At 43.2% G+C, this 27,945-nt stretch overlaps 1 protein-coding gene across 9 annotated transcripts in view; it reads right to left on the bottom strand.

The window, feature by feature from the left end:
- Positions 1-27,945, bottom strand: part of LOC148013773 (Clathrin adaptor complex small chain family protein) — a 112,401-nt gene that overhangs the window by 63,047 nt on the left and 21,409 nt on the right. For 7 of the 9 annotated variants that reach the window (XM_087667945.1, XM_087667946.1, XM_087667944.1 and 4 more), the window contains exon 6: positions 14,157-14,248. The exons of 1 other annotated variant lie outside the window; for it this stretch is intronic. In XM_087667945.1, the coding sequence (XP_087524071.1) occupies positions 14,157-14,248 (92 nt within the window). Of the gene's footprint in view, positions 1-14,152; positions 14,249-27,945 lie in introns of those variants that run through there. One more of the 9 variants, XM_087667952.1, reaches the window with a different exon arrangement.

The following is a 27,945-nucleotide window of genomic DNA, read 5'->3' as shown; positions in this document are numbered from 1 at the left end:
CTAATACCAAGGGACGCAGTAAATCATGTAGCAAAGATGTTGAATGCCATCATTGTGGCAAGAAGGGTCACTTTAAACGTGACTGCTACAAATGGAAGAAAGAAAAAGGAAAGGGCAAGAAGACAGATGATAGCAAGGAAGAGAAGAGAGAGAGTCAACCTAAGAAGAGCAGTGTCAAAATTGAAGAGGTGAATGTAGTCACTCATGACAGTGACAATGGGAATGGAGTACTCTTTGTCTCTTCACACTTTAGTGCACATGCTTTACTTGCAAATACGGATGAGGACATGCACACTTGGATTCTCGATTCAAGTGCTTCCTTTCATATCACCCCTCATCATGAGTGGTTCTCTGCCTATACAAGGGGTCAACATGGTGTTGTTCATCTTGGGGACAACTATGCATGTGACATTGCAAGTATTGTGCAATTTCAGTTTCAACATGGTTCTATCTTCACACTTCAACATGTCCGGCATGTATCTCAGCTCAAAAAGAGCTTGATTAGCACAAGGTAGCTAGGTGACGATGAATTTCATACCACCTTCGGTGATGGAAGTGGAAGATCTGTAAGGGATCTAGAGTGATTGCCAGAGATTGTAAAAGTGATACCTTGTATCCTCTCCATGTATCTAGTGTGACTGATCATGTTGTTGACGTGACCGAGCAGCCAAGTGTTTCTTTGTGGCATGGCTAGTTGGGACACATAAGTCAAATTGAAATGAAAGTGCTCTCTCATTTACTTGCCTAGTCTTCATTATGCTGATTTTGAGCATTGTGATCATTGTGTTTATGGTAAACATGCACAGACATCTCATAAAAAGTCTCTTTCGTTGAAATCTTCTCCTCTAGAGTTAGTACATTCCGATGTATGTCAAATGCCAAGATTATCTTTAGGAGGAAATAAATATTTTGTCACATTTGTCGATGATGCTACACGGAAGGTACGGGTTTACCCTATTCATAGCAAGGATGAAGTGCTTGATAAGTTTAAAGAATTCTTGCCGTTGATTGAAAATCAGACTGATAAGACACTCAAGTATCTTCGCTCTGACAATGGTGAGAAATATGTATCCAAGGCCTTTCAGGCATTTTATGACAGTAAAGAGATAAAGAGGGAGCTCACTGCCCCTCATAATCCATCCCAAAAAAGCGTTGTAGAGCGTATGAATCAAACCATACAGGATAAGGTCCATACAATGCTGTCTCATGCTGTATTACCCCATGGTTTTTGGGCAGAGGCTGTTATGAGAGCCGTACACTTGATTAATTGGTCACCAAACAGGTCTTTGGGGGAGGGAGTTCCCCAAGAAGCATGGTCGGGCAAGCCACCTTCATCTGCTCGCCTGAAAGTGTTTGGCTGCAAGGCTTTTGTACACATTCGTAACGAAAAACGCAGCAAACTTGAGCCAAAGTCCTGTAAATGCATTTTCCGAGGATATGGTGACGAGGGTGAAATGGGGTATAGATTATGGGATCCCAAGAACAGGAAAGTTGTACGCAGCAATGATGTTATCTTCCAGGAAGATCGCATGCATAAACAGCCCGAAAAGAGTAACGAGGTCCGTAGGGTTGTATTCCGGGAAGAAATACCTTTTGGACAGCAAAATGTGCCCGATGCACGGCAGCAAATACCTACTGTAAAGGAACCTCTAAATGCTGAAAATGATCAGCTAGCTATTGTCCATGATAATGAGCCACTACATGTGTAGAAACAGCCAAGACAGCAAACTGTTAATGCTGATTTGCAGGGTGAAATGCTAGGACAGCAAGCTGAAAATGCTCAACAGCCAGCAAGCAATGATCATTGGGCTAGGATATCATTTAGGGCTACTAGACAACATGATAGATTCATTCCTGGTGCAAACAATGTGGCTGATTATGTCATGTTGACAAACTGTGGTGAACCATCTTGCTTCAAGGAAAAAATGACAAGACAAGACAGCAAGAAATGGTATGAAGCCATGTTGTCAAAAATGGAATCTCTTGAAAAAAATAGCACTTGGGACTTGGTGCAGTTGCCTAAAGGGCAGAAAACCCTTCCATGTAAATGGGTCACTTCTGGTTCCTCACCAAAGTACAAAGCAAGGTTGGCTGCGAAGAGGTACAAGCAGGAACATGGAATTGACTTTGATGAGATCTTCTCTCCTATAGTCAAGATGACTACATTAAGAACCATTTTGGGTTTGGTTGTAGTTGAGGATATGGAGCTCATACAGATGGATGTAAAGACTACATTCTTACATGGTGATCTGCATGAAGACATATATATGCAATAACCTGAAGGGTTTGTAAAAAAAAGGGAAAGAGAAGATGGTATGTAAACTCAAAAGGAGTTTGTATGGGCTAAAACAAGCACCAAGAGAATGGTATCATAAGTTTGATATATTTATGCACTCTCAAGGTTTCCATAGAAGTCAAGTCGATCACTGCTTGTACACCAAGAAGGGAGCAGATTGAAAGCCCGATTATCTTGGTTCTGTATGTTGATGACATGCTAATTGCTAGCAAGGATACTCATGCCTTGGATTCACTGAAGCAAAGTCTTCATGGCAGCTTTGACATGAAGAATCTTCGTGATGCAAATCACATTCTTGGCATGCAAATACTCAGAGATAGGTCGAAAGGATTACTATATCTATCTCAGTTGGAGTATATCTCCAAGGTTTTGCAATGTTTCAATATGGAGGGGGGGAAAACAATTGGGGTTTCATTGCCTCTATATGTGAAACTCAAAGCAAAGAACAGTCCTACATCTGATGATGAGACGGCTGAAATGGCCAACATACCATATGCTTCAGCTGTTGGCAATTGGATGTATGCTAGTTGCTATATATCCTGACATTGCCTTTGCAGTGGGAGTGATATGCAGTACATGGCAAACTCCGATGTGTGGAGGATGGAATCCCCTGTTGTACCTGTAGTAATCTCTGCATGGCTGCTAGGTCCCGCTGGAGTGCTCTCTCCTCCTAGCTCTACTGCCTAACCTGTAGGGCTACGTCCTAGCAGATACTACTCGACTTGGCTAGGACCTCTGCAACCTCCTCTCTGATCCGGTCCCTCCTGCCCCACTCCCTAGTCCAAATCTGCTCAATTTGTCTCTTCACCTCCTCCCTCTTGTAGATCGAGTCAAGGATCCGACAGGATCATGTGTCTAGAGAAGATGCTAGGGGATTAAGTGTCAAGAGAACCGATCAGTGATCAGACAAGGTGGTGCATGCCAACTACCCTGTCTGGTCTCCACAAGAGCATCCCCACTCTCCCACATAGAACCTATCCAACTGCTCCAGCAAAACTCCGCCTAGCCGCCTATATCCCCACGAGAAGTCCAACAACCTCTCCCTCCTGTGGAAAGCTGGGTCTCATATAGCATCGTGTGCTCCTACTGCCAGTAGGAAGACCTCCCATGCCTCCTACTTCTCCCCAGCCATGCCCTAGTAATTTCTGTCTCTGCCCTGCTAGTCCTCTAAGGCCTCCAGGTTGTTGAAGTCTCCTCCAACAATCCAAGAGTCCACCTCTAGGAGTCCTACTACAATCTCCACCCAAAACTTGTTGTGTGCCCTGACCTCAGTAGGAGTATAGACATTGAGGACTCCAAGGCACAAGTCCCGAATATCCAGTCTGATCCATAGAACCCTCCTTGTCACAATCGTCCCATGGTCCTGTACACAAGAGGTGAGACTCGAGCCAATTCACGTGCATACACCTCCACTACTGCCGCGGGCATTGATGAAGTGCTCCCAGTACGTGTGTGAATTGCCCGGGAGTACCTTTCCTATCCGCTGGGCCTAGGCGGGGCTGAGCTTGTGCTCCTGTAACAGTAAGATGTTGATCCATCCGACAAGGGCAGGCTGCAACTCCTACCGAACAATCAACTTCCTGGAACCACGTACTCCAGTACAGTGGAGACTGTTCACATTCCAGGATGCAAGATGTAAGCTCATAGGGAAGCCTCTGACTGACAGAACAAGCATCTGTTCAGTGTGGAAGCTGCTGATGAAGAAAAGGAGCTATGAGAAATGCGGATACGCTTCGTTGCCGGCATGGACGGTGAACTCCATTCCCCCATGGTAGCCCTCGGGCGAACCATGGGGGTGATAGATGTGTCCGGTGATACCACCAAGGCATCTATCAGCCAGGCTGAGAGGCAGGACTCTGTGCACTGATAGAAACGGGCCGCCTGTGCCAGGGGCCACTCGATCACATCTATCGAAGCTCTCCACTATGGGGGGGCTCAAAAGATAATGCTCAAATGTGCGACCTCGGCCCCAATCCACCAGTTGATGTCAATCATGCAACGTGGCCACTGCTGGAAAAAAAGTGTCAATCCTCCTCCCATCCACTCGAAGATGTGGTCTGCCACCTGGCTCTTCACCTCCTCCTCTATCTGAGACATCATCCAATCTCTTGTGTGACAGGTCTGAAGAAAGAAAGTGTAGTTTGGTCCATCCAGTGGTGCTAGTAGATGGACCTTGCTGCTCCTTGACTTACGTACCACGAAGATTTCCAATTCCAGGGGTAGTGGAAACTCTCCCTGCTCCGCAACTCTGAGATAGAACCACGGCCCACAGCGAAAAAACTCTTGTGGTAGCAGCTGCGCATGTCGTCTCGGGAAGGTGTGACGGCTAGCATGGGCTTATGAACTGGTGGCTCATGGGGGGGTACTGGGTGGGGCTCAAGAATGTGGTCAGCGGGGGTGATGGTGGGGAGGGGAAGGATCGAGGGATGAAGGAGTAATCCGATGCACAAGGCGGATGTGTGTGTGTATGGGGGGCAAGGGGACAGGGTGAGGGGTATAGGCCCTCAGGTGAGATAGCCTGTGACACCTCCGTGGGGGGTGGATATGTAGGCATGTGGTCCTACCGGGTGGGGCGAGGAGGGGAGGGCTACGTGGTGCTCTGCCGAGGGGGTAACGCTCACCCTCCTGCACCCTGCTACCGTGGCTGTGTCTGAGGGGCTGACTGTGGCCCCCCTGCCATCTCCCTCTCTATCACCTTTGGACCCATATAAAGCCATTTGCATCCACTTGTGGGCCTGACGACGAAGCCGCCTTGGCTCCAAATCGCGTGCACTCTGCTGCCTAATGCCCAAAATCATGGCAAGGCAGGCACTACCCTAGCTTCCCAGTCACAATAACCGGCTGCCTAAAAGAGTGTCCGCCTGCCTCGATCTCTAGAAACTGTGGTATATTCTTTGTCTCTTTCACTGCCACCCATATCTTTGGAACTCCTGCGGCTGTCACTCCATCCGCAAAAGAGACGGGAAGGACAGTGCCGAAGAACCATCCAAAGTCTTCCACTAACTGGCAATACTCTATCGCTAGTCCGAGGAAGAGTAGGTTGACCAGGTGTCTAAGAAACCTATTGTGAAGCAGGAATGCCTCCATTGTGAAACCACTATACTAGGGAACCATGTAGCTGACCACCTTCGTGGAAGCATAGGGTGAACTAGCTAGTAGCTCATGGGCTGCATCTGCCGAGGTGAGTCATACCATGAAGATCCCTTGACCCATTAGAACCGCCTCGACAATCTGCACTGTGCCAATGCTCAGCATGGAGTGAAGCCAATCCTGACGCTGGGCCCTGGATGGGGAGTGTCCTACTACCTGACCAAAGATGGTTGTTTCCTTTAGCTCCATCTCTATGGCACGGAGTGCTAACAGTTGTTCCTCAAAGGGGACGACGCGCAAGGTGTTTGAATGGGGGGCACTCACAAAATGAACCGGCATCTAACCAAAGGTTTCCATTGCACCTCCCCGCTGAGAACCTACCAATCACAATGCTTTGCTACCAGTGGGGGGGAAAGTTGCTGCAGAGGGAGGGAGCAACTTTGGGGGGGGGGGGGGGATGGCCATAGGTAGGGCCACGGACAGCAACAAGTGGAGCGGGCATGAGGGGTCTCAGTCGGGGGCAAGAGAGCAAGCACACATGACGGGCAGGGAACCACTGATTACCATCCTTAGGGTTCTACTCTGGAGTTGTAATCCCCTCGAGCTATAAATAAAATAGCTTATCTTTCCTTATCTATGTAGAAATTCCCTATTTGAAATAAATCTTGGCTTGTGCCACTTATAACGAAATGAGTCTCCATTTACCCTCATGACCCATGTACTCATTGTATTGAGCCTTAATTCTTAAGAAAAAAAATTTTAAGTTAGTAATGCATGCATTAAGAAAGAAGCGTAGTTCTAAGTATTCCGAGCACAAAAATTAATCCTGGAAATTTTGATTAAAACTAAGGGTGCCATGCGGACCCCGAGTCTTGCCAAGGCTCAAGAAAAGAAATTCCTTCCCAAGCAAGTCAAACCACTCGAGTTTGATGGCAAAGGAAAGGATGTTGAGGTTGAGGCACAAATATGGATGGTGTCCATGGAACATTACTTGACCACTGTCAAAATTACTTTCTCAAATTAAGCAATGATCACCAAGTTTAAACTAACGGGAGAAGCTCGTTTATGGTGGAAACAATGGTGTTAAGACCAAGACATCTCAAAAACAATTATCACTAGGGAAAAGATAAAGAAAGCTATGTGAGGGAGATACCTCCCACTAGCCTACCACACCCTAAAAATGAATGAAATTTTCACCTAGAAGCAACTAGGGATGATCTTGGAAGCATACTATTCGAAGTTTGTATCGCTTCTAAATTATGCGCCTCCCATGGACATTTCACAGCAAGTGTCTAAGTTTTGCCATGGTCTAAACGCTTCTTTGGATACACACCATAAGATGATGCATCCATCTGATCTCCAAGATGCCTAATTTGAGCAAGACCCATTACTCTTGAGCAATCGAAGCCCAAAAGTGGCAAATTCTGATGCTAGAATTACCAGAACCAAGGTGGATCATGGGGCTATTCCAAGAGAGCCCAAGAGCAATACCGAATCGGTAGGGGGCAACAAGGAAGCTCCTAGGTGTTTCCATTGCAATGAGCCAAGCCACTTCAAAACGAAGTGTCCAAAGCTTAGCCAGAATTTTCGCCAAGGACAGTATTATGGCCAAAATCGAGCAACTATGGCCAAAGGAAGAGCTGCTGGTGTGACCCTTAAAGAAATAGAAGAGGGTGAAGACCCAACCCTGGAGGCTTACATAGAGAGGGCAACAACACATGCCACCCTTCATACGAAAGGGCCAAATCACCAGTTTTCAAATGCCAACAATCCACCGAGGTAAACCTTTTCAAGCTTCTTGTAGAACAAAAGAAGAAGAATGGAACTCTCCATCTTTGCATTGATTATCACGGGCTAAACAAGACAATAGTCAAGAATAAGTACCCAATTCCAAGGATAAATGAGCTACTTGACAGACTTCAAGGGGCAAAGATCTTCTCCAAGATCAACCTCGAACCAGGTTACTACTAGATAAGGATCAAGGATAAAGACATTAGACATTGGCCATATTCACACATGCATTATGATATTTCCAACACATGTATTAGATGTGTGCAGTACTCTACTCAAATTTCTATCCAAAAAGACTTGTAGCTCTTTTTCTTTATGATTCAATAAAGAGTTACATTTCAAGAAGGGTTTGTAACCACTTTTTTCATGACCTCTACATTAAGCCCAAGAATTGCACCTACATATTGGGACCCTAGTCACATGTCCAATGCCTCTAAGCCACAAAGGCTTTTGATTAGCCTTTGAGTCATGAGTGTGCATCTCTGAACCATGCTCTACTTTGGGTCCCTATGCTTGCCTATAGACACGTCATGATCTAGACCTTGTTGCATCTCTCTAACTTGTGTATCTTCTCTCCAATTTGTTGTATAAGATTAGATACTAGCATTATTGAGATAAGACCTTCCCATGATTATTTTTCTTATGTTTTGTACTGTGGATCTAGTCACCTATGATCTGAAGGGGGGTTTATTAATTATCTACTATCTTTGTGTATGAATATACATCATCGTGTGTTAGTGTATGAACACACCTCAATGTGTATAAGTCTAAAATAACCCCCTAAACATACAATACCCCTAGATGTGCACTTTCATATCATCATATCAATCTATTCGCTTGATGTACATGTCAGAGTTTTGTGTGTGTTGTGTGTTCTCTCTCCACCATGGAGATGCATCCACCATAGCTTCTCCTCTCATCTAGCAGTGCTCAACCTGAAAATGGCAATGTTTTGTTGGAAAGCAAAGACAATAACATCAACAAGTGATGGCCAAAGGCTATGAAGAGGATTAAGTGGCATGAGGTGCTGAAGCCGACACTGGTGCCTAGCGTTGGCTTTTGTATTGTGGGTGCTTTCGTGTCTTATATAAAGTAATATTAACATCCTATGGAGGTCAAAACTCGCGTGAAGGACAAATCAAGTACATTATCATTATTTGTACATTCCACTTCAAATGCCAAAAGACAGTCCATTCAAAAACTTTAGAAAGAAAAAGTAGAACTAAACTCCAAGATCAACCTATCTTTACCAAATAGGAGTACAATGTATCAAAAGATCTATCTAGGTATCTTAGATGGTCACCTCCTTTCTAGGAAAGGATCCATCTAGGTATCTTAGATGGTCACTTCCTTTCTACTTTGGATGTCTGAATTTTTACAACGACAACTCTATCTCAACTGTAGACCATCCATTTTCTATCTTCGAGCTTCATGTACTTTTGCCAATTCTTGTTTCATGTTCTTGAGCCGAGTGTCTACTATTCATATCTTGGTTCCTTTCAAGGATCTAATTTGCTACATTGCCTCCATCTTTTCTTGCATTGTTGTATATCAAAATATCATACGCGTTCCTTTGACCATGATTGAGTAATCTCCAATATCAATGAATGGAATGGCCCTACGCATTCCTTGTATTGTTTTGTGTTCTAGAACATAGATGTCTTTCTCTATCTCTTCATCCTCCAAGACCTCAGCCTTCTCCCATCCCTCATCCAAGCCCTCCAAGATCTCAACCTTATCCCATCCTTCATCCATGCCCCCTTACTCCAATTTACTTCGCAACCCATTCTTGCAATTGTTTTTCTTCAATCTATATTATGACTTCTTTTACTAAAATTTCTTTCTATGGCTAAAACTATTGTATCTAATGGATGGTCTCATCTTCATTTTTATTTTTCAGGTTCATGTGTTCTTTCAACGTTTAGACTTTCTTTTTTGTTTCTATCAGCTCCTCCTTTTTGTTTTTCTTCAATCTATATTATGACTTCTTTTACTCAAATTTCTTTCTATGGCTCAAACTATTGTATCTAATGGATGGGTCTCATCTTCATTTTTATTTTTCAGGTTCATGTGTTTTTTCAACACTTAGACTTTCTTTTTTGTTTCTATCAGCTCCTCTTTTTTGTTTTCTTATTGTAGCCGTTGGGCCATATCCAATAGGTATCGCTCCCACAAAGAGTTGCTTTCAATGGGGTTGAGGCTAGTACCTTGGAGAAGCTTGGTTTGGTTGCCATCTTCACATATGAATTGGGGTATAGATAAAACTGGGGGGCTACTACTGCTATGTTTCCTTTGCCATCTGAGGAATAGCCTATTGCCCTCAAGTGGCAAAGAATACTTCACTCTACTTTGGCTGAACTCGCACACTAGGTGGGTCTCACCGTTGGTTGCGCAAGCGGGGTGTGTTGGAAAACTACACATGTACTTGTTCAATCCATATTGGTCTACTAATTCCTTGGCATCTGGATTTTTGGCTGCCACTTCTTTTAGGTTGTGGATCTAGTTCCATGGACAACAACATATGTTATGATGCCATTGATGTTTTAGCCATGGTTTATGCTTGGTTATGCTATGTTATGGTTTGCTATTGCCAAGTAAGTTGAGCTCATGAGAAATAGACATGCCACATGATAATCTAGCAATGTCTTTGAGATTCTTTGAGTCTTATGTTATGTTATGATTGACTGGTAACTTTCAGCATGTGTTGGGCATATGGAATGGTTGAGCAACAGTGCACAATATTGTGTTAACTATGATGCCTTGTGGAAATTCTAGTCTACTATTTTGCTTTTGATGCGTCTTGCAGTGCAATCCAGGACGATTGCAAGGATTTTAAGAGGAACGGCTATCATGAGGACATGTATTTTTGAAACCTCACTTAACATGTGGATTAATTTTTAATCACATGGCTAAGTAAATGTTGTACATGTGAGGTGTGACTGCAATTAGAGTAAATTTATAAGCCCAAGACCCAGGAAAATCACGAGATATCAAAGGAAAAAGTTGCTATAAGTTATGTTGTATAGGTACTTGGTGGTATCTAGTGCCAATTGTTGGCCTAGGTCATTCATTTGGCCATAAGTGTCAATTGGTGACACTAAAGAAGTGGTGTTTAATGGTACCTAACGCCAATCTGATTGTAAAAGATGACGCAAAGACACTCAAGAATGGAAGTTGCCTAGCCAATTTGCACCAAAGTAATTATTTGATTAATTTTCAGTATTTAAAGACTGAAAATTAATATCTAATTATGGATAATGCTGGAAAAACCATTTGGAAAGGCTACCACTTGTTAAAAATGCCCATGCAAGACCATGAAACATCTTTAAAGGCTGGAGAGAAGCATTCTTAGTACATTCACCTTGCAAGAGAGAGGGAGGAGATGCTGATGGTTTAATTTGCAGCCATTGGAGGATCTTCTAGACAATTAGGGACAAGAGAAGACCAATCAACAGCAAGTGACAGCATCCACAGGCTGTTGAGGTAGGGAGGCAATAGTAAATGACTCATTTTCATCAGTTTTTCACAAAGAAATTCTGAATTTTCTCTCTCCTCAAAATTCTCTCTCATCTCCTAATCTTTCTACAATCTTGCTTTGAAGATTACAACATTGAGATCACCAAAGGCTAAGAAATTTTACTACTATAAACCCTAATCCGCAGCACAAATTAGAGTTTAGCAACAACTTCGAGAAGCGTGCCAAAAATTGGACCTCCAAGACTTGGATTTGACAGGGCAGAAGCTGTTTTTGGTCAAATTCAAGTGGAGAGACCAACAAATCAATGAATTTTCGGCATTTTCCATCTCCATCAAAGCGGGTGAAGGCCAATTAACTGCCCGAATCAAGGGCAAATCAGATTGAAGACTTGCTGATCATTTTGGACAGCAAGGGGAGTTGGAATACCAAAAGGGATTGGGAAAATCCCATTGTACATCAATTTCTTCTTCAATTAAGTTTAAAGAAAATACTTAAAGGGCCGCTAGTTTTGGGGCCAACAGGGTGTCCATTGTTCAAGATTGTAAGTTAAATTTTATTTCTCAGTTTTGTGATAAATATTGCAACTATAACTAGGTTGTAATTAGGGAATTACCACCCATCCACGAAAGAAAGGTTAGTTTCACTTAGACTAGCATTAATTAATTAATTAATGCTAATCCCTAGTGTCACCACTAACACTTGTTAGCCAAACAATTGTCCTGAGGTCAAAACTGACACTAACTGACCACCAAAATCCAGTTGGCATAAATTAACACAAGTTTTGCCTTTGACACCCACTGTACCCTCCGTATCCTTAGCCTATTACCATGAAATAATTGCCATGTGCATCGCATATGCTAAAGAACCTTCCACATTTGATTAATAACTTAATCAAATATTATCTACAAGATTAAAGCATCTCAAAATTGCACATCCCCGTGACACACCTCCCCCTTGAAAACCATGCAATCGTCCTCAATTGCATTGCATCATATCAAAGGAAAAGCATAGTACACTGGAATTTCCATGAAACATCACCATCACAACATTGACCATTGCAGTCTAACCATGCCACATGCCCCAAACCTTGCTGAAAATTTTCTCCTAGCACATACATAACATAAATCTAAAAAACTATCTAGAACTGTTGCTAGAAACCCATTGGATGCATCCATGACCTATGGCCAACTGATCATGAACTGATCCCAAACTAATGTAAAAGTATAGTCTCAGGACTGCAATAACAACCATACTCATTTGCATACATCTCACAGTGACTAGTACACTCAGTAGTGACCCCATGGCAAATGTGCTATCAGCACAGTATCTTGGATGCATGCTGAATATATCCGAGATCCACCAGATATGAAAGTTGTCCGCAATTGGAGAAGTGGAAGTGCTACCACCCCCTTGGGCATTAGACAATGCTCCGGAACCCTGCTCTGCTAAACCTGACTAAGCCTGTGGCCCTAACTAAAAGGCATCTAAGTAAAGTTGCAACAACTAAGGATAGTCTGACAAGTTATCCTCTTCCATCCATTTTGCATCCATCGGTGAATAATTTTGAAACTTTACCAAATATCTTCTAGAAACTTTACTGCTGACCTTCCTTGCCTTATGTGTCAAAATCTTCTCAGGCTAATCACATGTGCTAAACATCCTTACACATTGAGCAGAATAAGCCTTCCTTCAGTTGGCTTTTATCGTGAGAAGTTACCCTTCTCAAGAGAGGATGATTGTGTCTCTATTTTGGATATCAATCTCTAGATGATCAACTACTAGAACAAATGACTTGAGAAATAACAACCAATTCTCAATAGGACTAGCTATCTAGATTAATTCAGGCAAGGGGCATTGCTAAAATGGTGAGAAAATTAAATCCATGGACTTACAATGGCAACTACAATGTATTTTATAAACTTGCATGTTTGTGCCACTTATAAATTTTACTTGTTATATCAATCATAGTTTGAATACATATATGACTACGAACTTACTATAGCTCATGGATGCACTTTGGCTTGTGTGCAACAATGTTGAGTGCAATGACAAATGCTCACTCAACTATACTAACAAACAACTAGGGCAACATCATGTAACGTAAAAGTAGATTCATATTTTGTCAATCACCTCTATTGCAAGGTTGTCCAGTATCTCTTCAAGTTGTTAATTTTAGTCCTAACCAGTGATACCATAGGGATAATCAACTAATAACTAGGATTAGAGTTCATGCCCAAGAAAGGTGCCACTAAGTCAATCGCATGTCTAATCACAACCTTCAAAGTGATGTTTGCGAGTTCACAATGCAAATTTGTGAAAATTTTCCTTGAGCTAAACATCATTACTGAAGTCTATTAGAAGTCAATCTGAAATTGTGAGATAACCCCCTCTCCAAATGGCATTTGTCCTCAACCTAAAAGGCATCTACATGGATTGTAGAATCAGTACATAATCCTTTAAATGATTCACAGCAATACATTTTTCCAGTTCTGGGTAGAGAATTCCCTGCCAGCTTCCTTTGGCCCTTTCTTTCCTTGTGAAAAAGTATGCTAAGGCAATTAGTAATGAAGTCTGCTGAAAACGCAATTGCAGCATCAAAAATGCAGGTCTCAAGGGCTCATCAAGGCTGGACAGCACCTACTCCAGGCCAACATCACTTTGCCAAGGCTGGGCAATGCTGATGAGGGCTGGCAGAGATAAAGGAGGCAGAAAATTGGGTCAAAATGTAGCCCAGCAGTCAAAATGCCAAGTCTGGCAATGGCACCATAAGTAGCAGCAAGATGAAGTAAAGTGCATGCTAAAAGCCAAGATGGCAATGAAGTAAACTGCATAAGAAATGAAGGTGCCCTAACTCAATGGCAGGCTCTGCACCTATGATATATACCAGCAAAGAGGACACTGATGAGTGAAGCTCACATTGAAATGAAAATGGAATGTGTCACACCATGTTGGCAAACACAATCAGTGATACACCCCTAACACAATCCCCATGGTGGCAAGGCAGATGAAAAAGTGAACAATGACCAAACTCTCAAAATGAATAGACAATGTCTGTCACTAAGGTTGCCTCACAAGAAAGGAAGACCAAATTGCTAATATGTAAACTTGATGCTCAACAAAAAAACTCTGATCCTGTCTAGAATAACCAACCACACTGAAGAATGATCAGAAAGCATACTGCTCAGGATGATGCCTACTAGACCTCTGTCACAGGTGCAATCATCAACATAGAATCTGTTAGTTCTTGAGAAGGTCCCAAACCAGTAGCTCTCTAGAACCTAAGCAATCCACTAGTACATAAACTTGGCTCTATAGTGGGATGCTTCATATTGCATGAAGATTTCCCTTCAACCTTAATTTGTCCTAAGGGAACAATTTAATCTCTAGCCAATTACGACATGTCTAATATTAATCTTGGATTCCTTGGCTTAGAAGATCCAATCCAATATTTTCTAACACAATAGTTCTGATCCAATGATGTTCAAAAGAGGTATCACTTACTTAAAAACTTCCTCCGCTGCCTTGATAACTTCAATTGGGCTTGTCTCGACAACTTGGCCACCTAGAACTAGCTCATCTAGTATGGTGTGAACCTACACATACAAGAAAATCCCTCAATATGAAATATGAAACCTTGCAAGATAAACTCAAAGGAAAATCTTTGATTTGGGTGGCACCACATAACACCACACTATGATATGGTACAAGAAAGAAACAATTAATTTCACACATTCCTCATAGCAAATGATGTACATTTGAAGGGCCACACCCAAAGCCCCAAAAAAAAAAAAAAAAAAAAAAAAAAAAACTAAAACTAAAACTAAAAAGAAAACAAGGGGAAAATAAGGCAAAAGGTTTTTTTTTAAGTGAGGAATAAATGATTTAGTTCACCCGATCTACAAATTGAACTCTCTTGAATGCTCAACACCTTGTGGGCACTAATCATCAATGCCTAAGTCCACAACATGAAAACATCATGAAGACATTTATGTATGAGTCTTAGATTCTAATTTTCACTTAAGAATGAATATTGCCAATGAGAGAGAGGTCCCTCACTTAAATGATCGTGCAAAATAAGAACATCAAATTCTAGATCAATGGAAAGAAGTTTGTGCTTTGTATGCTTTGGCACACTTACTGTGTTCCTCTTGGTAGTTTTGGTATGAATGGTCTCTTACACATGGGCACCTCTCCCATTCATGCTAGAAAGCATCCCTCCCCATGTGATTACCATCTTGGCAATGATACTTAAATACTTTACAAATATGATAGAAAGCATCCCTCCCCATGTGATTACCATCTTGGCAATGATACTTAAATACTTTACAAATATGCACTTTCACTTCCAAATGTTATCATTGATGATGTTCAAACTCTCTTTTTCTTTTCGTAAAAGGTAATTATATTAATTACGAAAAAAGTACACGATTACAATATACAGGATGGCTCTAGGCCATCATGGGTAAAATCAAAGACATCACAGTGAAGGTACAAAGGAAGCAAAGCGACTAAAGGGGGAAAAAGAAACTGCGGTATGCCAAGCAAGCAAATCCTATCTAGGGAGAATATCAATTAGCTCCATCAAGTCTAGTTGCCAATGAAGAAGCCCTTTCAAGCAAGCTATATGGCTCTATGCCCCCAATGAGGCATCAAAAATGAATGCATTCCTCATGGTCCATAAATGTTAGCAACCCTAGAAGCACAAGACAGGAAAGAGCACTTTCATATCCAGTTGCATAGGGTCCGCAAATTTGGGATGTCGAAAAAACCTATCCTTTGGAAATTGGAAGCATTGGTAGGAACATCTGTGTGTGTGTGTGAGTGTGTGTGTCTTCTTTTGAGTTCCCTTCTTTTGCAATGTTCTTTTTTTCTCTCTGTCTTGTGTTCAGCAGTTTATTTCAGCATATTTATATGCTTCCATTGCTACATCCACTTCTAACATGGTATGAGATTGCAAGATCTATGTTCCTACTAATGTTTTTCTATTGATTACAGGTCTATAATACCTCTTCTGATCAGGTGCCCTGCTGCTGATTGCTTCCAGCCCATCTGCTGTCTACTGCAGCCTGCGTTTACTGCGCAGGAATTTGCGTTTTCAGCCTGCAACAGCTGTCTGCCCTGTAACCATCCATTTGCTGCATTTATTGCTCCATCAGCCTGCGTTTTTGATTTTCTAACCTTGACTGCTGGCTGGGAAACTATGTCTACCAGTCATTTTCACTGTTTCTGGCATTTTTTGGCAGTGTTTTCACTCTCTTGCAGCAGTTTCCCTTCTGTCTTGATCAGATCTTGGTTTGCACTACATGTGAACCCTCATTTTGTTCTTCAAGCTGCTAGGCTGAAAATGCAGCAATTTGGAGTGTTTGGAGCATGTGAAGAAGACCTCGAAAATGAAATCACCTATTGGTATGGCGTCACAATTAGTTGGACAACACCACGAACTAAGATATCCACCAATGTAGGGGTGTGGACAGCAATATTAGAGGGCCGAGGCTGAAGGTGTGATGAGGGAATGATGAAGAATGAATAAGAGAGTAAGTGTGGAGTGGAGTGGAGCAAAGAATAGATGAATGCCCATGCCCTATTTATAGGCACATAAGCCATTGAACTCTCTAGGGTGATGCCCCAACTCTCTCATGTGGCACCCCAACACTAATAAATGATACAAAAAAGACTTTTTGGGGCTATAAATGGAAACCAAAATAGAAATTAAGTTAATGTGATGAGCTTAATGATTGGGGTTTATCAACACTAGAGAGGGAGTGTGAGAGGGTGGTGACATGGGCAGGTGAGCCTCATCTATACAAGTATATAGGTGCAAAGGATCAAAGAGGGACCTCCCTTCCACATCTATTGAAGTCTAGCAAGTTTAAAATCCTAGAGCTGGGATTGACATCCAAGTTCATGATGGGCTACTTTATGACAAAGTGCAAGATTGGCTCCCAGTTTTTCGAGCTCACACGAGGGACACTTTGGTGGTCTGGCCAAAGGCATAGAATCCATGGTCACATATACTCAAAGGCATTGTTAACAAAATGGTCATGTATGCTACTAATGAGGCATTGTTGACAGACATAGAGAGTTGCTATGATTCTTCTTTGTTTTCAAGAGCCGGTAGGATCGACATTGATGTCAGGTTCTCTCCAAGGCACCTTGCTGATGGGCTAGCCACTCACTACTTGGGTATCCATGGTCCTATTCTAATAGCCATTGTCATATGTACTATGATGAGTCATTATCATTGTATCATTGTATTGTATTAGATCACCGATCTCAGAGAGGGTGTTAGCAGATTAGTTAGCTCATGAGTAAGTTTGTGCATGTTATTTGTGGGCTACACACAAGAACATAATATATGCATTTCTTTAGGACTTATTTTTGTGGTTTCTGGCAATTCTAGGCTGGTCAACTTTATTTTTAGGCAATCATGCTAGCCAAATAGGCATTATTTTTTGCCTATTTACTCTAGGCTCCCTCCTCCACATTTATTCATCACTTGCAAACTTCTAGAGTAGGTCCTCTTGGAGAGAGGGAGCAAGTGTTAATGCCCACACAGCGAGTGATTCACTGTTATACGCAATTGTTTCATGTTTGGTATTTAGATTCCATTTCCTAAGCATATCTCGGAGTTCTCTTTGCATTGTCCCTCTATTCTCATGTTTTAACTTTTCTCCCTCCTCTCTTGTGTTATGCAGCCTATTACAGCCATCTTCTACACTTCCATTGCTGGAAACACACAACAATGATGATGATCTCTGATACTAGTCGAGGAGGGAGTGAAACCAGCAAATGCAGCAATGGAAAGGCTAGCTCGACTCAAAATGCAGCAATCTGGAGTGTCTAGAGTAGGCTGGTTTCGTACGTTCAGTACAATACGTTTGGTCCATGAATATGTAAAATATGGAACATACACAAATTTTTAAAAATAAAAATCGTTATTTCATACATTCACTTCAAAAAAATACATATAAAGTTATATATAAAATCAGCCTACACACATAAAATGTCATGGAAAGCACAAAGTTTCATAAATTGAAGTTTAGAAAACAATTGCAAGGCCATATAACAATTGAAACTAGAGTCAAGTAACATGTTCTATTGAGTACTCCAAAAAGATACAAAAGGGCATCTACCATAGCACATGCTACACTCACCAAAACTCATAAAAGGACTCAAAATGACTCATCACTCATGAGGACTCCTCATCATCACACCCAAATACATCCGAAGGTGAAGAGCCACCCTCACAAGAAGAGACCTCAAACGGCTCACCAAAGTTGCCATCATTGATGGCATTCCCATCATCATCATACTCAAGGTCTCTATTCAGAGCATACTCTACTCAGGTTTTCTAATTGAGGAGGCCTAGGCTTTGTGGAGAAGAATGAGGAGAAAGGAGAGGGAGTGGAATAGGGATTTGGAAAAGGGAGAGGGAGAAGGAGAGGGTGTAATAGGTATAGATGAAACTTGAAAGTGAGAGAGGGAGAGGGAGACTCAAGTTTTCTAATTGAGGAGGCCTAGGCTTTCTGGAGAAGAATGAGGAGAAAGGAGGAGAGGGAGTGGAATAGGGATTTGGAAAAGGGAGAGAGAGAAGGAGAGGGTGCAATAGATATAGATGAAACTTGAAAGTGAGAGAGGGAGAGGGAGAAATGAACAGGGAGAGGAGAAAACCTACAAGTTTGAAGTTACAATAGCCAAAAACAAAAGGCCCTTTTTCTTGGAAAAAAGCACCAACAGCCACTTTATAATGCTAATTTTTTTAAAATACAGTTCGAACACATGAAACCTATACGATATCATACGATACAAAAGTACAATTTGGTATGAATGTATAGTATGATACTATACGAAATGTACTACATGTAAACAAAATGCAACCCTGGTCTAGAGTATGGTAACCACAAAATGTGTTTTACTAGCACTGAAAGGTTTCACCAAAACACGAAACGCCCCAAGTGAAACAGCCAATTGAAACAAGAATTTTTAATGGAAAACAATTTTTTTCTTGCTCTTTTGAGAGTTTTTAGACACTCTACATATAGGATAGACATCATTTATTGACATGAAAGAACTTGCATGGTATAAATATGTAAGTTGCAACTAATTGTTTATAAAGAAAATTATCTCATGTATATTATTCAACCATTTCATTTGACGTTTCACTTGGGATTTGCCCAAAGGTGAAACGCAATATTTCAAAGGTGAAACATTTTGCCATTACCTTAGTCCAAAGCTGATGGCAATGTGAAGAAGACCTCCAAAATGAAATTGCTTGCTGATATGGCACCACAAACAGCTAGACATCACCATGAACTATGATATCTGCTAGGTAGGGGACTAGACAATAGTGGTAGAGAGTTGAGACTGAAGGTGTGATTGGGGAATGATGAAGAATCAATGAGATTTTAAGTGTGGAGCGGCGATGAATAAATGTCCATGTCCTATTTATAGGCACATAAGTCATTGAACTTTCTAGGATGGTGCCTACACTCTCTAAGTAGTGCCTGAACACTTTATATAGTACAAATAAAGCCTTTTCAGGATTGTAAATGGAAACCAAAATAGGAATCAATATAATACAATGGACTTGATGACTTTCATTGCTCAACACCCCCTCTCATGCCCACAAATGTGCCTTGCAAGGAGTAAACTGTAAAAGAAATATTCACCATCCTACTAATCCAAGTATTCCACCTAAAAGGACACCTATGAGGAAAAACAATAGCCATGGCGTGTTGATGGTGCCCGAAGCTTGACCTTAGGAGACAAATCACTAGCTCCATGTCTCCATGCTGGTAGGAATGCAAAGGCATAGCCACCAAGTCATGACTAAAACGCCTAAGGACCCAACCAAAGTAGAACCTGTAGATCCTCGATATCAATAGGTGAGATGGTAGATCAATATTAACCACCCCATCTCCAAGGGAAGATGAAGAATGCAAAACTTTTCACTAAGGCATGCGAAGGACCACACAATGAGTGTGACCCCCTCTAAAACAAATAGCCATCCAAACTACTACAAATCAGTTTCCAGCCTTGCTTTTGCTATCATCTAGTTGTTTTCAAAATATGCTACGATGCAAAGAGACAATAGGGTTTGCGGGAAGACACTGTGTGTGTATGACAACACTGAGAAAGAAGAGAAACTCAGAACATGATGATGATACATTGAATCATGCTAGGAGAAGAAAAGCCGATACAGTGGAGCCAAAGCTCAAAAGATGACTGAACTATCATGTCTGAATCAAGCAGCAACCCATGTGGGAATCTACACAACGAAGGGAGCGAAACGCAGTTCTCCAAGTCTGGGCTATCAAAGTAATCACTAAAAGGTGAAGGACAGTTGTCGCGGTAGTGGACCATGTCAAAAGATGACGTACCAACGAGATAGTAGGGTTTGCAGGGAAGAACACAGAGTGAACTCGGCAAACATGGAGAATAAAAGAGAAGAGAGAAGAAACTCTGATGAATGGAACGATGAAGACCTGAATCATGGAGTGAATGTGATACAAGGGAACAAGGGTGCCATAGCACAAGGAAGATGATAAAGACAGCCACGAACCACGAACCACGAACTGCAATGTCCTCCTGAAGGGGTGTGAGGGTAGTGGAGAGGCTGGAGAGAAGAGGTGACAGACCGAATGAATCAACCATAAGGAATGAATGAGAGAGTGGCCTATAAATAGGCATAGTCAGTCTAGGATGGAGCCCCTTTTTGGGGCTACAAACCCTAAACTCAAAATGCAGAAGCGCAAAAACGCAAACTGCGGGTGAAAGGGTGAAGGGTTTCTCAACACCCCCTCTTAGTCCCAAAAAGGGGAACAAGAGAAGAGTGAGGTGGAGATGCAATGCTACATGCGGAAGAATGCTCATGCAGCAGGTGCCACTTGGACAATGTCCCTCGTGGAAAAATCGTTCACGTGCCCAAGCGCCCTAGTACAAAGATGATGAAAACATGCAATGCATAGGAGGAATATCGGACTTTGTGTGGTGCCGAGAATCATAAGGATATGCAAGTACTTGATCTTAGGAGGTGGCTCCATGCTAACCAAGTGACCAAGGCAAGAAGAAAAGAGGAGGAAGAAGATGTAGAGGATCCCTAAGATCCAAGATTTCCACCGGAAAGGAAACCTGCAGTTAAGACCAGTAGACAGAGTGAACTGGAGAACCAGAAACACAACCTCCGGAGAGAAGCCACTAGCTCCGTGCATCCATGTTGGAAGGAATACGAAGGCCTCGTCAACAAGTCGCAGTTGAACCTTTGAGGTCCCGATCTAGGTGGTACCCGAAGATCCTGGGTATCAGTAGAAGAGATGACTGGTCGAAGACAGCCACCCCAAGAAAGTAGAGGATGGGTGAAAAACTTCATGTAGAGTAAAGTCCCTCTCTGAGGTGGGAGGTGAAGGGGCCCCCGCTGAAGTCAAAGGAGAAGTAGATGCCCCCCCTGAGGGCAAAGAAATAACATCCCCCTCTGAATCTCCCTCTGAAGTAGATAGGGAATCCAAAAACTCATGGATCACGGACTCTGAAATGTCAGATGACGAAAGTACCCCCGATCGTGCCGAAGAAGGTATCTGGGGTGCCGAAGAGCTCCTAGAGGTAGCCTCTCGAACCTAAGTAGTCGAGGGTGGGGAAGGGTGGGGCTCAGAATGAGCAAGAGGTGGGCAACAGTCGCTGTCTCTCAGTGGAGCAGACTGGGTAGCCGAAGAAGTGAAAGGAGTCGAGCAACCACTCTCTCTCGAAGGAGCGGATTGACGAGGAGACGGTATCAAACAATCACTGTCTCTCGGTGGAGCGAACTGTAGAGCCATAGGTTGTGGAAGACACTGTACCTAAAAATAAGTGGGAGAAGACTGCCACTGGCATTATGACGATCTCCAGGAGATCGCACCGCCAATCAATCCTCCATATGCTCAAAAGGACTTAGTGCGCATCGGATGCGTCTTATTGCCTTGAGCATAGTACTCTAATAGCCGATGCAGAACAATCTCTGTGGCCCAGAAAGGAGAGGTGGCACAAGGAGTGCCTAGTGGAAGACGCATGTACTCCGGAGGGATGGGGAGCAAAGATCAATATCGACAATCTTCGGTGGGATGACCATTCGTGCCGCAATAGGAACACCCAGTAGAAGGGCAATCTGTCGGGGGAGACACCATGGTACCGGAGTGCCTTGCTGAAGAAGGAGGAGGTCAGCCACCATGAACCACGAACCACAATGTCCGCCTCAAGGGGTGTGAGGGCAGTGTGAAGCACGAACCGCAATGTCCGCCTCAAGGGGTGGGAGGGCAGTGAAAGGGTTGGAAGTAAGCTGCCAGTGGTAGGAGGATGTGACCAGCAGTAAGAGGTTGCAACCAGTAGAAAAACGAAGGTGAGGAGAGAGAAAGACTAAAAACGCAAGCAGGACAGCCTACAAGAGAGAAAAAGACTAAAAACGTAGGCAGCAAGTGAGAGAAAGACTAAAAATGCAGGCAAGACAGCCTGCAGGAGAGAGAAAAACTAAAAACGCATGCAAGACAGCCTGCAGGAGAGAGAGAGAGAGACTAAAAACGCAATCAGCAGGACTGTGATGATATGGCAAGCCGTACAACAGCAGGTCTGCACAGGAACAGCAGTCGCCTAGCTGGAATCAGCTCCAAATTGCATGAATAGGGCTCGAAATCAGGTGCCAACTAATGGAGACAGCAATGGACAGCTTCGGCTGAGATGTCCTCTCCGAACAAGGTGTGGGCAGCAAGCTGAAACACCTGAAATTTGCAAAAACAAGATTTTGATGCAACGGAAAAAGAAGAGAAGTGGATGCCGAACCCACCACCGGTCTTTGCCTTCACTGGAGTTGAGGATCTTTGCCACTGTTTGAGCAGAACCGGCTCTGATACCATGTCAAAAGATGACGTACTAGCGAGACAGTAGGGTTGGCGGGGAGGAACACGGAGTGAACTCGGCAAACATGGAGAACAGAAGGGAAGAGAAAAGAAACTCTGATGAATGGAACGATGAAGACCTGAATCATGGAGTGAATGTGATACAAGGGAACAAGGGTGCCATGGCACAAGGAAGATAATGAAGACAACCACGAACCACGAAACGCAATGTCCTCCAAAAGGGGTGTGAGGGTAGTGGAGAGGCTAGAGAGAAGAGGTGATGGACTGAATGAATCAGCCATAAGGAATGAATGAGAGAGTGGCCTATAAATAGGCATAGTCAATCTAGGATGGCGCCCCTTTTTGGGGCTGCAAACCCTAAACGCAAAAATGCAAACTACGGATGAAGGGTAAAGGGTTTCTCAACAGACCACACTCCTCAGATGCCATCAGAGATGATCACCAACTGTCGAGGGAGCAAACTGCAATCCTTAGATGCTAGGAAGTGAGCCAAGTTGCAAACACAAGTACTTGAGCCTAAAATGCTAAAAATGCAAACAATAGAATGCTAACGCATGTGTGGGGAAAGGTCACCAGATGTGGAGGTAACGCCTAATGATGGCTAATGCAAACTATAGAAGCCTCCTCTGTACAAAACGCAAGGTAGATGATGACGCCAGCTAGTAAAAAAAGTCATCAAGTGGAGAAGACACAAAACGGACACAGACTGATGTCACATGGTGGAGAAGAGAAGTTGCTAGCTATCAGATGATGAAGCCAACAAGATGGATCCTCCAAATGCAGCCTGAAAGGCAACGGGAACAAGGCACTTGAAAGAGAAAAGGAAAGATGGCCACAAACTGCGATGTCGTCCAGTAGGGATATGGGCAACAATGAAGCGGACAGGAAAGAGTGTGGAAGTGACGAAGGAAGAGGGATCAAGAATGACTAAAGTGGTGGTAAGAATGAATGAAGTGCTGCCCTATTTATAGGCATAAATTGTCGAGGGTGGCGCACCACTGCATGGGCACCCACTGAAAAAGTGACCACAATATGGACACCAGTCCTTTTTGGGGCGTCAATGCGAAACCCTAACTGAAGTGTGAAAATTGAAGAAGTGGCTTCTCAACACCCCCTCTCAAGCCCAAAAAGGAATGAAAAAATAGAAACGAAGAGAGATACAAAGAAGATGTAGAGGATCTTGAAGATCCAAGATTTCCACCTAAGAGGTAACCTATAGTAAGGATTCTACAGTAGACGAGATGAACTGTAGAACCTAACTCCACCTCGAGAGAGAAGCAACTAGTTCCATGACTTCATACTAGAAGGAATTCGAAGGCCTCATTTTACCAAGTCGTGGTTGAACCTCCAAGGCCCCAATCTAGAAATCTCTGAAGATCCTAGGTATCAAGAGGAAAAATGATTGCTTGAAGATAGCCATCCCCAAAGAGGAAATGGTGTGGAAAAACTTCATGATCAGTAGGTGCCCCCTTGGAGGGCGGAGATGCAGGGGCCCGCTCTGAAGCCAAAGAAGTAGGAGCCCTCCTGGAGGGCAAAGAACATGCTTCTACGAGAGATAGGGAATCTAAAAACTCATGGATCACGAGCAACAAGTGCCGAGGGGTAGATGCATATGCTCTAGCAGTGAGAAGCAAAGGTCCATGTTGGCAAGCATTGATTGGGGTTCCAATGATACCCAAAAAGGAGCACCCAGTGGTTGTCCATCTACCTGTGGAGAAGTCATAACACTGGAGTGTCAACATGTAATAGGGAGGGTGGGTGGGAGAGGAAGAGAAAGGTATCTGCCTCTCGGTGGTGCAACGGAAATGAAGGGGAAAATTAGTAGATGATGCCAAACCCGCAACCTGTCTTTGCCTTCTCTAATGGACTGGGTTTTTAGCTCTTGTGCTCTAATACCATGCCAAAATATGCAACAACGCAAAGAAAGTCTACAAGGAGGAACATAGTGTACAACAAACATTGAGAGAGAAGAGAAACTCAGAAAAACAAGAACACGTTAATGATACACTGAATCATGCTCTGAGAAGAAAAGTTGAAATCACATGACGTAACCTGACCGATGGCGGCCCAGCTGGACCCGTCGCCACGCGCACTCGTCTCACACAACGTGACCTGACCGATGGCGGCCTAGCTGGACCCGTCGCCACACATGCCTGTCTCACACCCATCGGCAATTCTCTCAGCTATCACGTCTTTTGCGCCCAGCTGTCAGATCTTCTGTCTGCTGTCAGCTACTGCACGCCTGCTACTACAAGCCCAGCAGTTGTCGCCTCAATCTTGGGAAGCGTGCAAGGTCTTGGCTCTGATACCAGTTGTTGGACCAAGAGGGACACAGCTAAGAGAGATGGAGGTCGAGCAGGAGTAAGCATGCGAGTGTGACGGCTGGAGAGAGTGTGAGCAAAGTGAAAGTATGAGTCGATTAGAGTGTACCAACAAATATGTTGGTACACAAAGAATAAAATGTTTTTTATGCTTAGGGCACGTAAAGGTTGCATTCACATGTACAATGTGCGTATACTATACATGAAGGTTACCGGGCCTCTATATCCCAACAAGTGGAAGGCTTTCTCCCATTTCAAGGATTGGCTTCTCTTTGAGGAGAACCGATCTGGCCAGAGACTGAAGACCTTGTGCTCAGACAAGGGTGGTGAATTTGTGTCTAATCAGTTTGCTCGTTTTTGTGCAGACAAGGGCATTCACCAAGAGTTTGCTAACACCAACACTCCTCAAGAGAATGGCATTTTGGAGTAGAAGAACCGAAGTGTGATCGAGATGGCGCGCACCATGATGGAGCACCGACAGACACCTCAGTTTCTGTGGGCCGAGGCAGTGGGTACAGTAATCCACATCCTCAATCGATCTCTCACTTTGGCCCTTGACAGGATGACACCTTTTGAGGCTTACTTTGGGACTAAGCATGATGTCTCTTATTTCAGGGTCTTTGGGTGTGATGCCTATGTGCACATCCCGAAGACACGGCGTGACAAGTTTGAGGCGGCTTCCTGACCACAGGTTTTTGTTGGCTATAGCTCCTGGTCCCAAGGTTATCATTTGTTCAATCTCGTCAAGCGAGATGTCTACACAAGCCGAGATGTGCGGTTTGTGGAATTTTCGGCCACAGAGGGGGGTGAGGAGTATCCCATCCTTGGAGATCCAGGAGAGTTGGGCTCCCAAGACAATTCCTTTGGAGCCAAAGCCTCTTGATGAAGATTCTACTTCTAATACAGAGTCTTCCCTTCCACCGACCACCCCAGTGGAGCATCCACCAATGGATGTACCCGAGTCTTCAGCAAATGGAGAGCGATGAGGAGCGGTCCGGCCTCCTTGTTGGGCCCGTGACATGCTCCGAGATTCAAGGATCGAGGGGGTCCTTGAGGAGTGGGAACTGCAGGATGGACCGCGGAGGTCACAGAGAAACCAGGCATATTCTACAGAGCTTGTTTTCTCTAGCTATTGTTTGATGACCTGTGTCATGCAGGATTGAGAGCCCACTTCAGTGAAGGAGGCTTTGCATTCTGACCATTGGTGAAAGGCTATGAAAGCCAAGTTGGAGGCTATTGAGAGGAATGGCTCTTGGTAGCTTGTGCCTCATCCCTCTCACAAGCAGGTGATTGGCGTCAAGTGCATCTTCAAAAGACAAGTACCTTAGCAATGGTTCTTTGGACAAGCACAAGGCCCGCCTTGTTACTAAAGGTTTTGCTCAACGCCCAAGCATTGACTTTCATGATAGTTTTGCCCCCACTGCTCGTATGGCGACTATTCGAGCTGTTCTTGCCTTGTTTGGTCATAGGAGATGGTCTATCTATCAATTGGATGTGAAGTCGGTGTTTCTCAATGATGACTTGCAAGAGAAGATCTACATGCATGGAACGAGAAGATTAACTCGTTTCTTCAGTCAAAGTTGGAATATCAATGCTCCAAGGCTGATCCACAGCTTTAATGTGCACAATTCCGAGGTTGGCTATGCGTTGTTTGTGTTGTATGTTGATGATTTGACGTTCCAAGAGACCAAGACAGCTTTACATCAGACGTTGTCGCAGCGCATAGGGTTGAACGTCACCACAAGGGTTTAGCAAGAGAAGAATGTATGGGGGTTTAAGAGCTTAGACTCCAGAGATGGTAGAGATAAGAGAAGGGTTGAAGGTATCAAGACAAGTTCTTGAAGATAAGAGACAGCAGGGTGAAGGTAGATTCAAGGAGAGGAGTAGACGGAAGAGAAGGGATTCGAAAAAATTGAAGACGTAGAAGAATACTCCAAAAAAAGAATTAGAAAATGTAGAAGAATACTAACACAGATGAAGCCTATCAGTTTCTTTCAGCATTATGAGAAGATATAACTCTAATAGACAAAAACGTGTATAAAATAATACCTTTCTCTATGCTGCTCAGATCGCCAATCTGATGCTTCCATTGGCTCCGAAAGGGGGATAAAATACTAGCACACCTGACCAAGATTTTGCCAAATCACTCCTTCTTCATCTCCCCCTTCGGAGTGTTATTCACTGCCTGAAAACAACAATCGCACGTCGCGCGATTTCGTCAATCTCTCTTTTTACATAAGATCCTCTCAAATTGGCTGAAAGCTACATGCTTTCTTTTACATGTCATCCTAATCTAGAAGTTGTCTATAGTTTTATGGATTTTTACAAGAGAGAATATCTAGAATATCAAAAATTGGCTAAAAACTTGTCCAAAAAAATCTAATATTTTGAACCATGGACACTAACACTAATGCCTAAAGTAGCATTGGCTCTCTAAATCTAAAAAGAAGCCACACTCTAGATTTTTTTACATGGTGTGCACGTAGCGGCACAACATCCACCCCCTCCTAATCTCCACATCCTCTGGCATGTGCCAGTCTTACAGATTTGCAGTGTCAGAAGAAGTATCTTCTGCCATGTCAATGTCTTCATCTTCTACCTCTTCTTCTTCCTCTATGACTTCATGCTTTTGAATTATATTCAAGTCTTCTAACTCATATGTTGAACTTTCTCTTCGTTTGAAGAGCTTGATTCTTTTTCCAGCTACAGGTATCTTTATGCTAGTCCCATCCAATTCAGCCAATGAATATGTGACATTGTCATGAATGACCTTTACCACATATGGGCCAAACCAACGCTTTACCATCTTCCTAGCAGCACTGTATTGATTGTCTAGGCTGCTCTCATAGACAAGCACCCAGTCATTTTCTTGAATTGCTCTTGGCCGAAGTCGATGTCGCTTATCAAATCTTCTTTTGTTCTTTAGTCTTGCTGTCTTTAGCTTCTCAATAGTTGCTTGAACATCTTCAAGCCTTCTTTCTAGCTGCCATATACGCAAAGTCAGCAACTCTTCTCTACTAATGCCTTCCTCCCAAGGTAGAAGACTCCATGTGAAAATAGATTCTTCAATTGGCATAATTGGTTGTT

This window comes from Lygodium microphyllum, chromosome 26, assembly GCF_053477565.2.
Source record: "Lygodium microphyllum isolate KBCC chromosome 26, Lygodium_microphyllum_v1.1.10, whole genome shotgun sequence".
Classification (NCBI taxonomy): Eukaryota; Viridiplantae; Streptophyta; class Polypodiopsida; order Schizaeales; family Lygodiaceae; genus Lygodium; species Lygodium microphyllum.
This window is presented reverse-complemented; position numbering and strand designations above follow the sequence as displayed.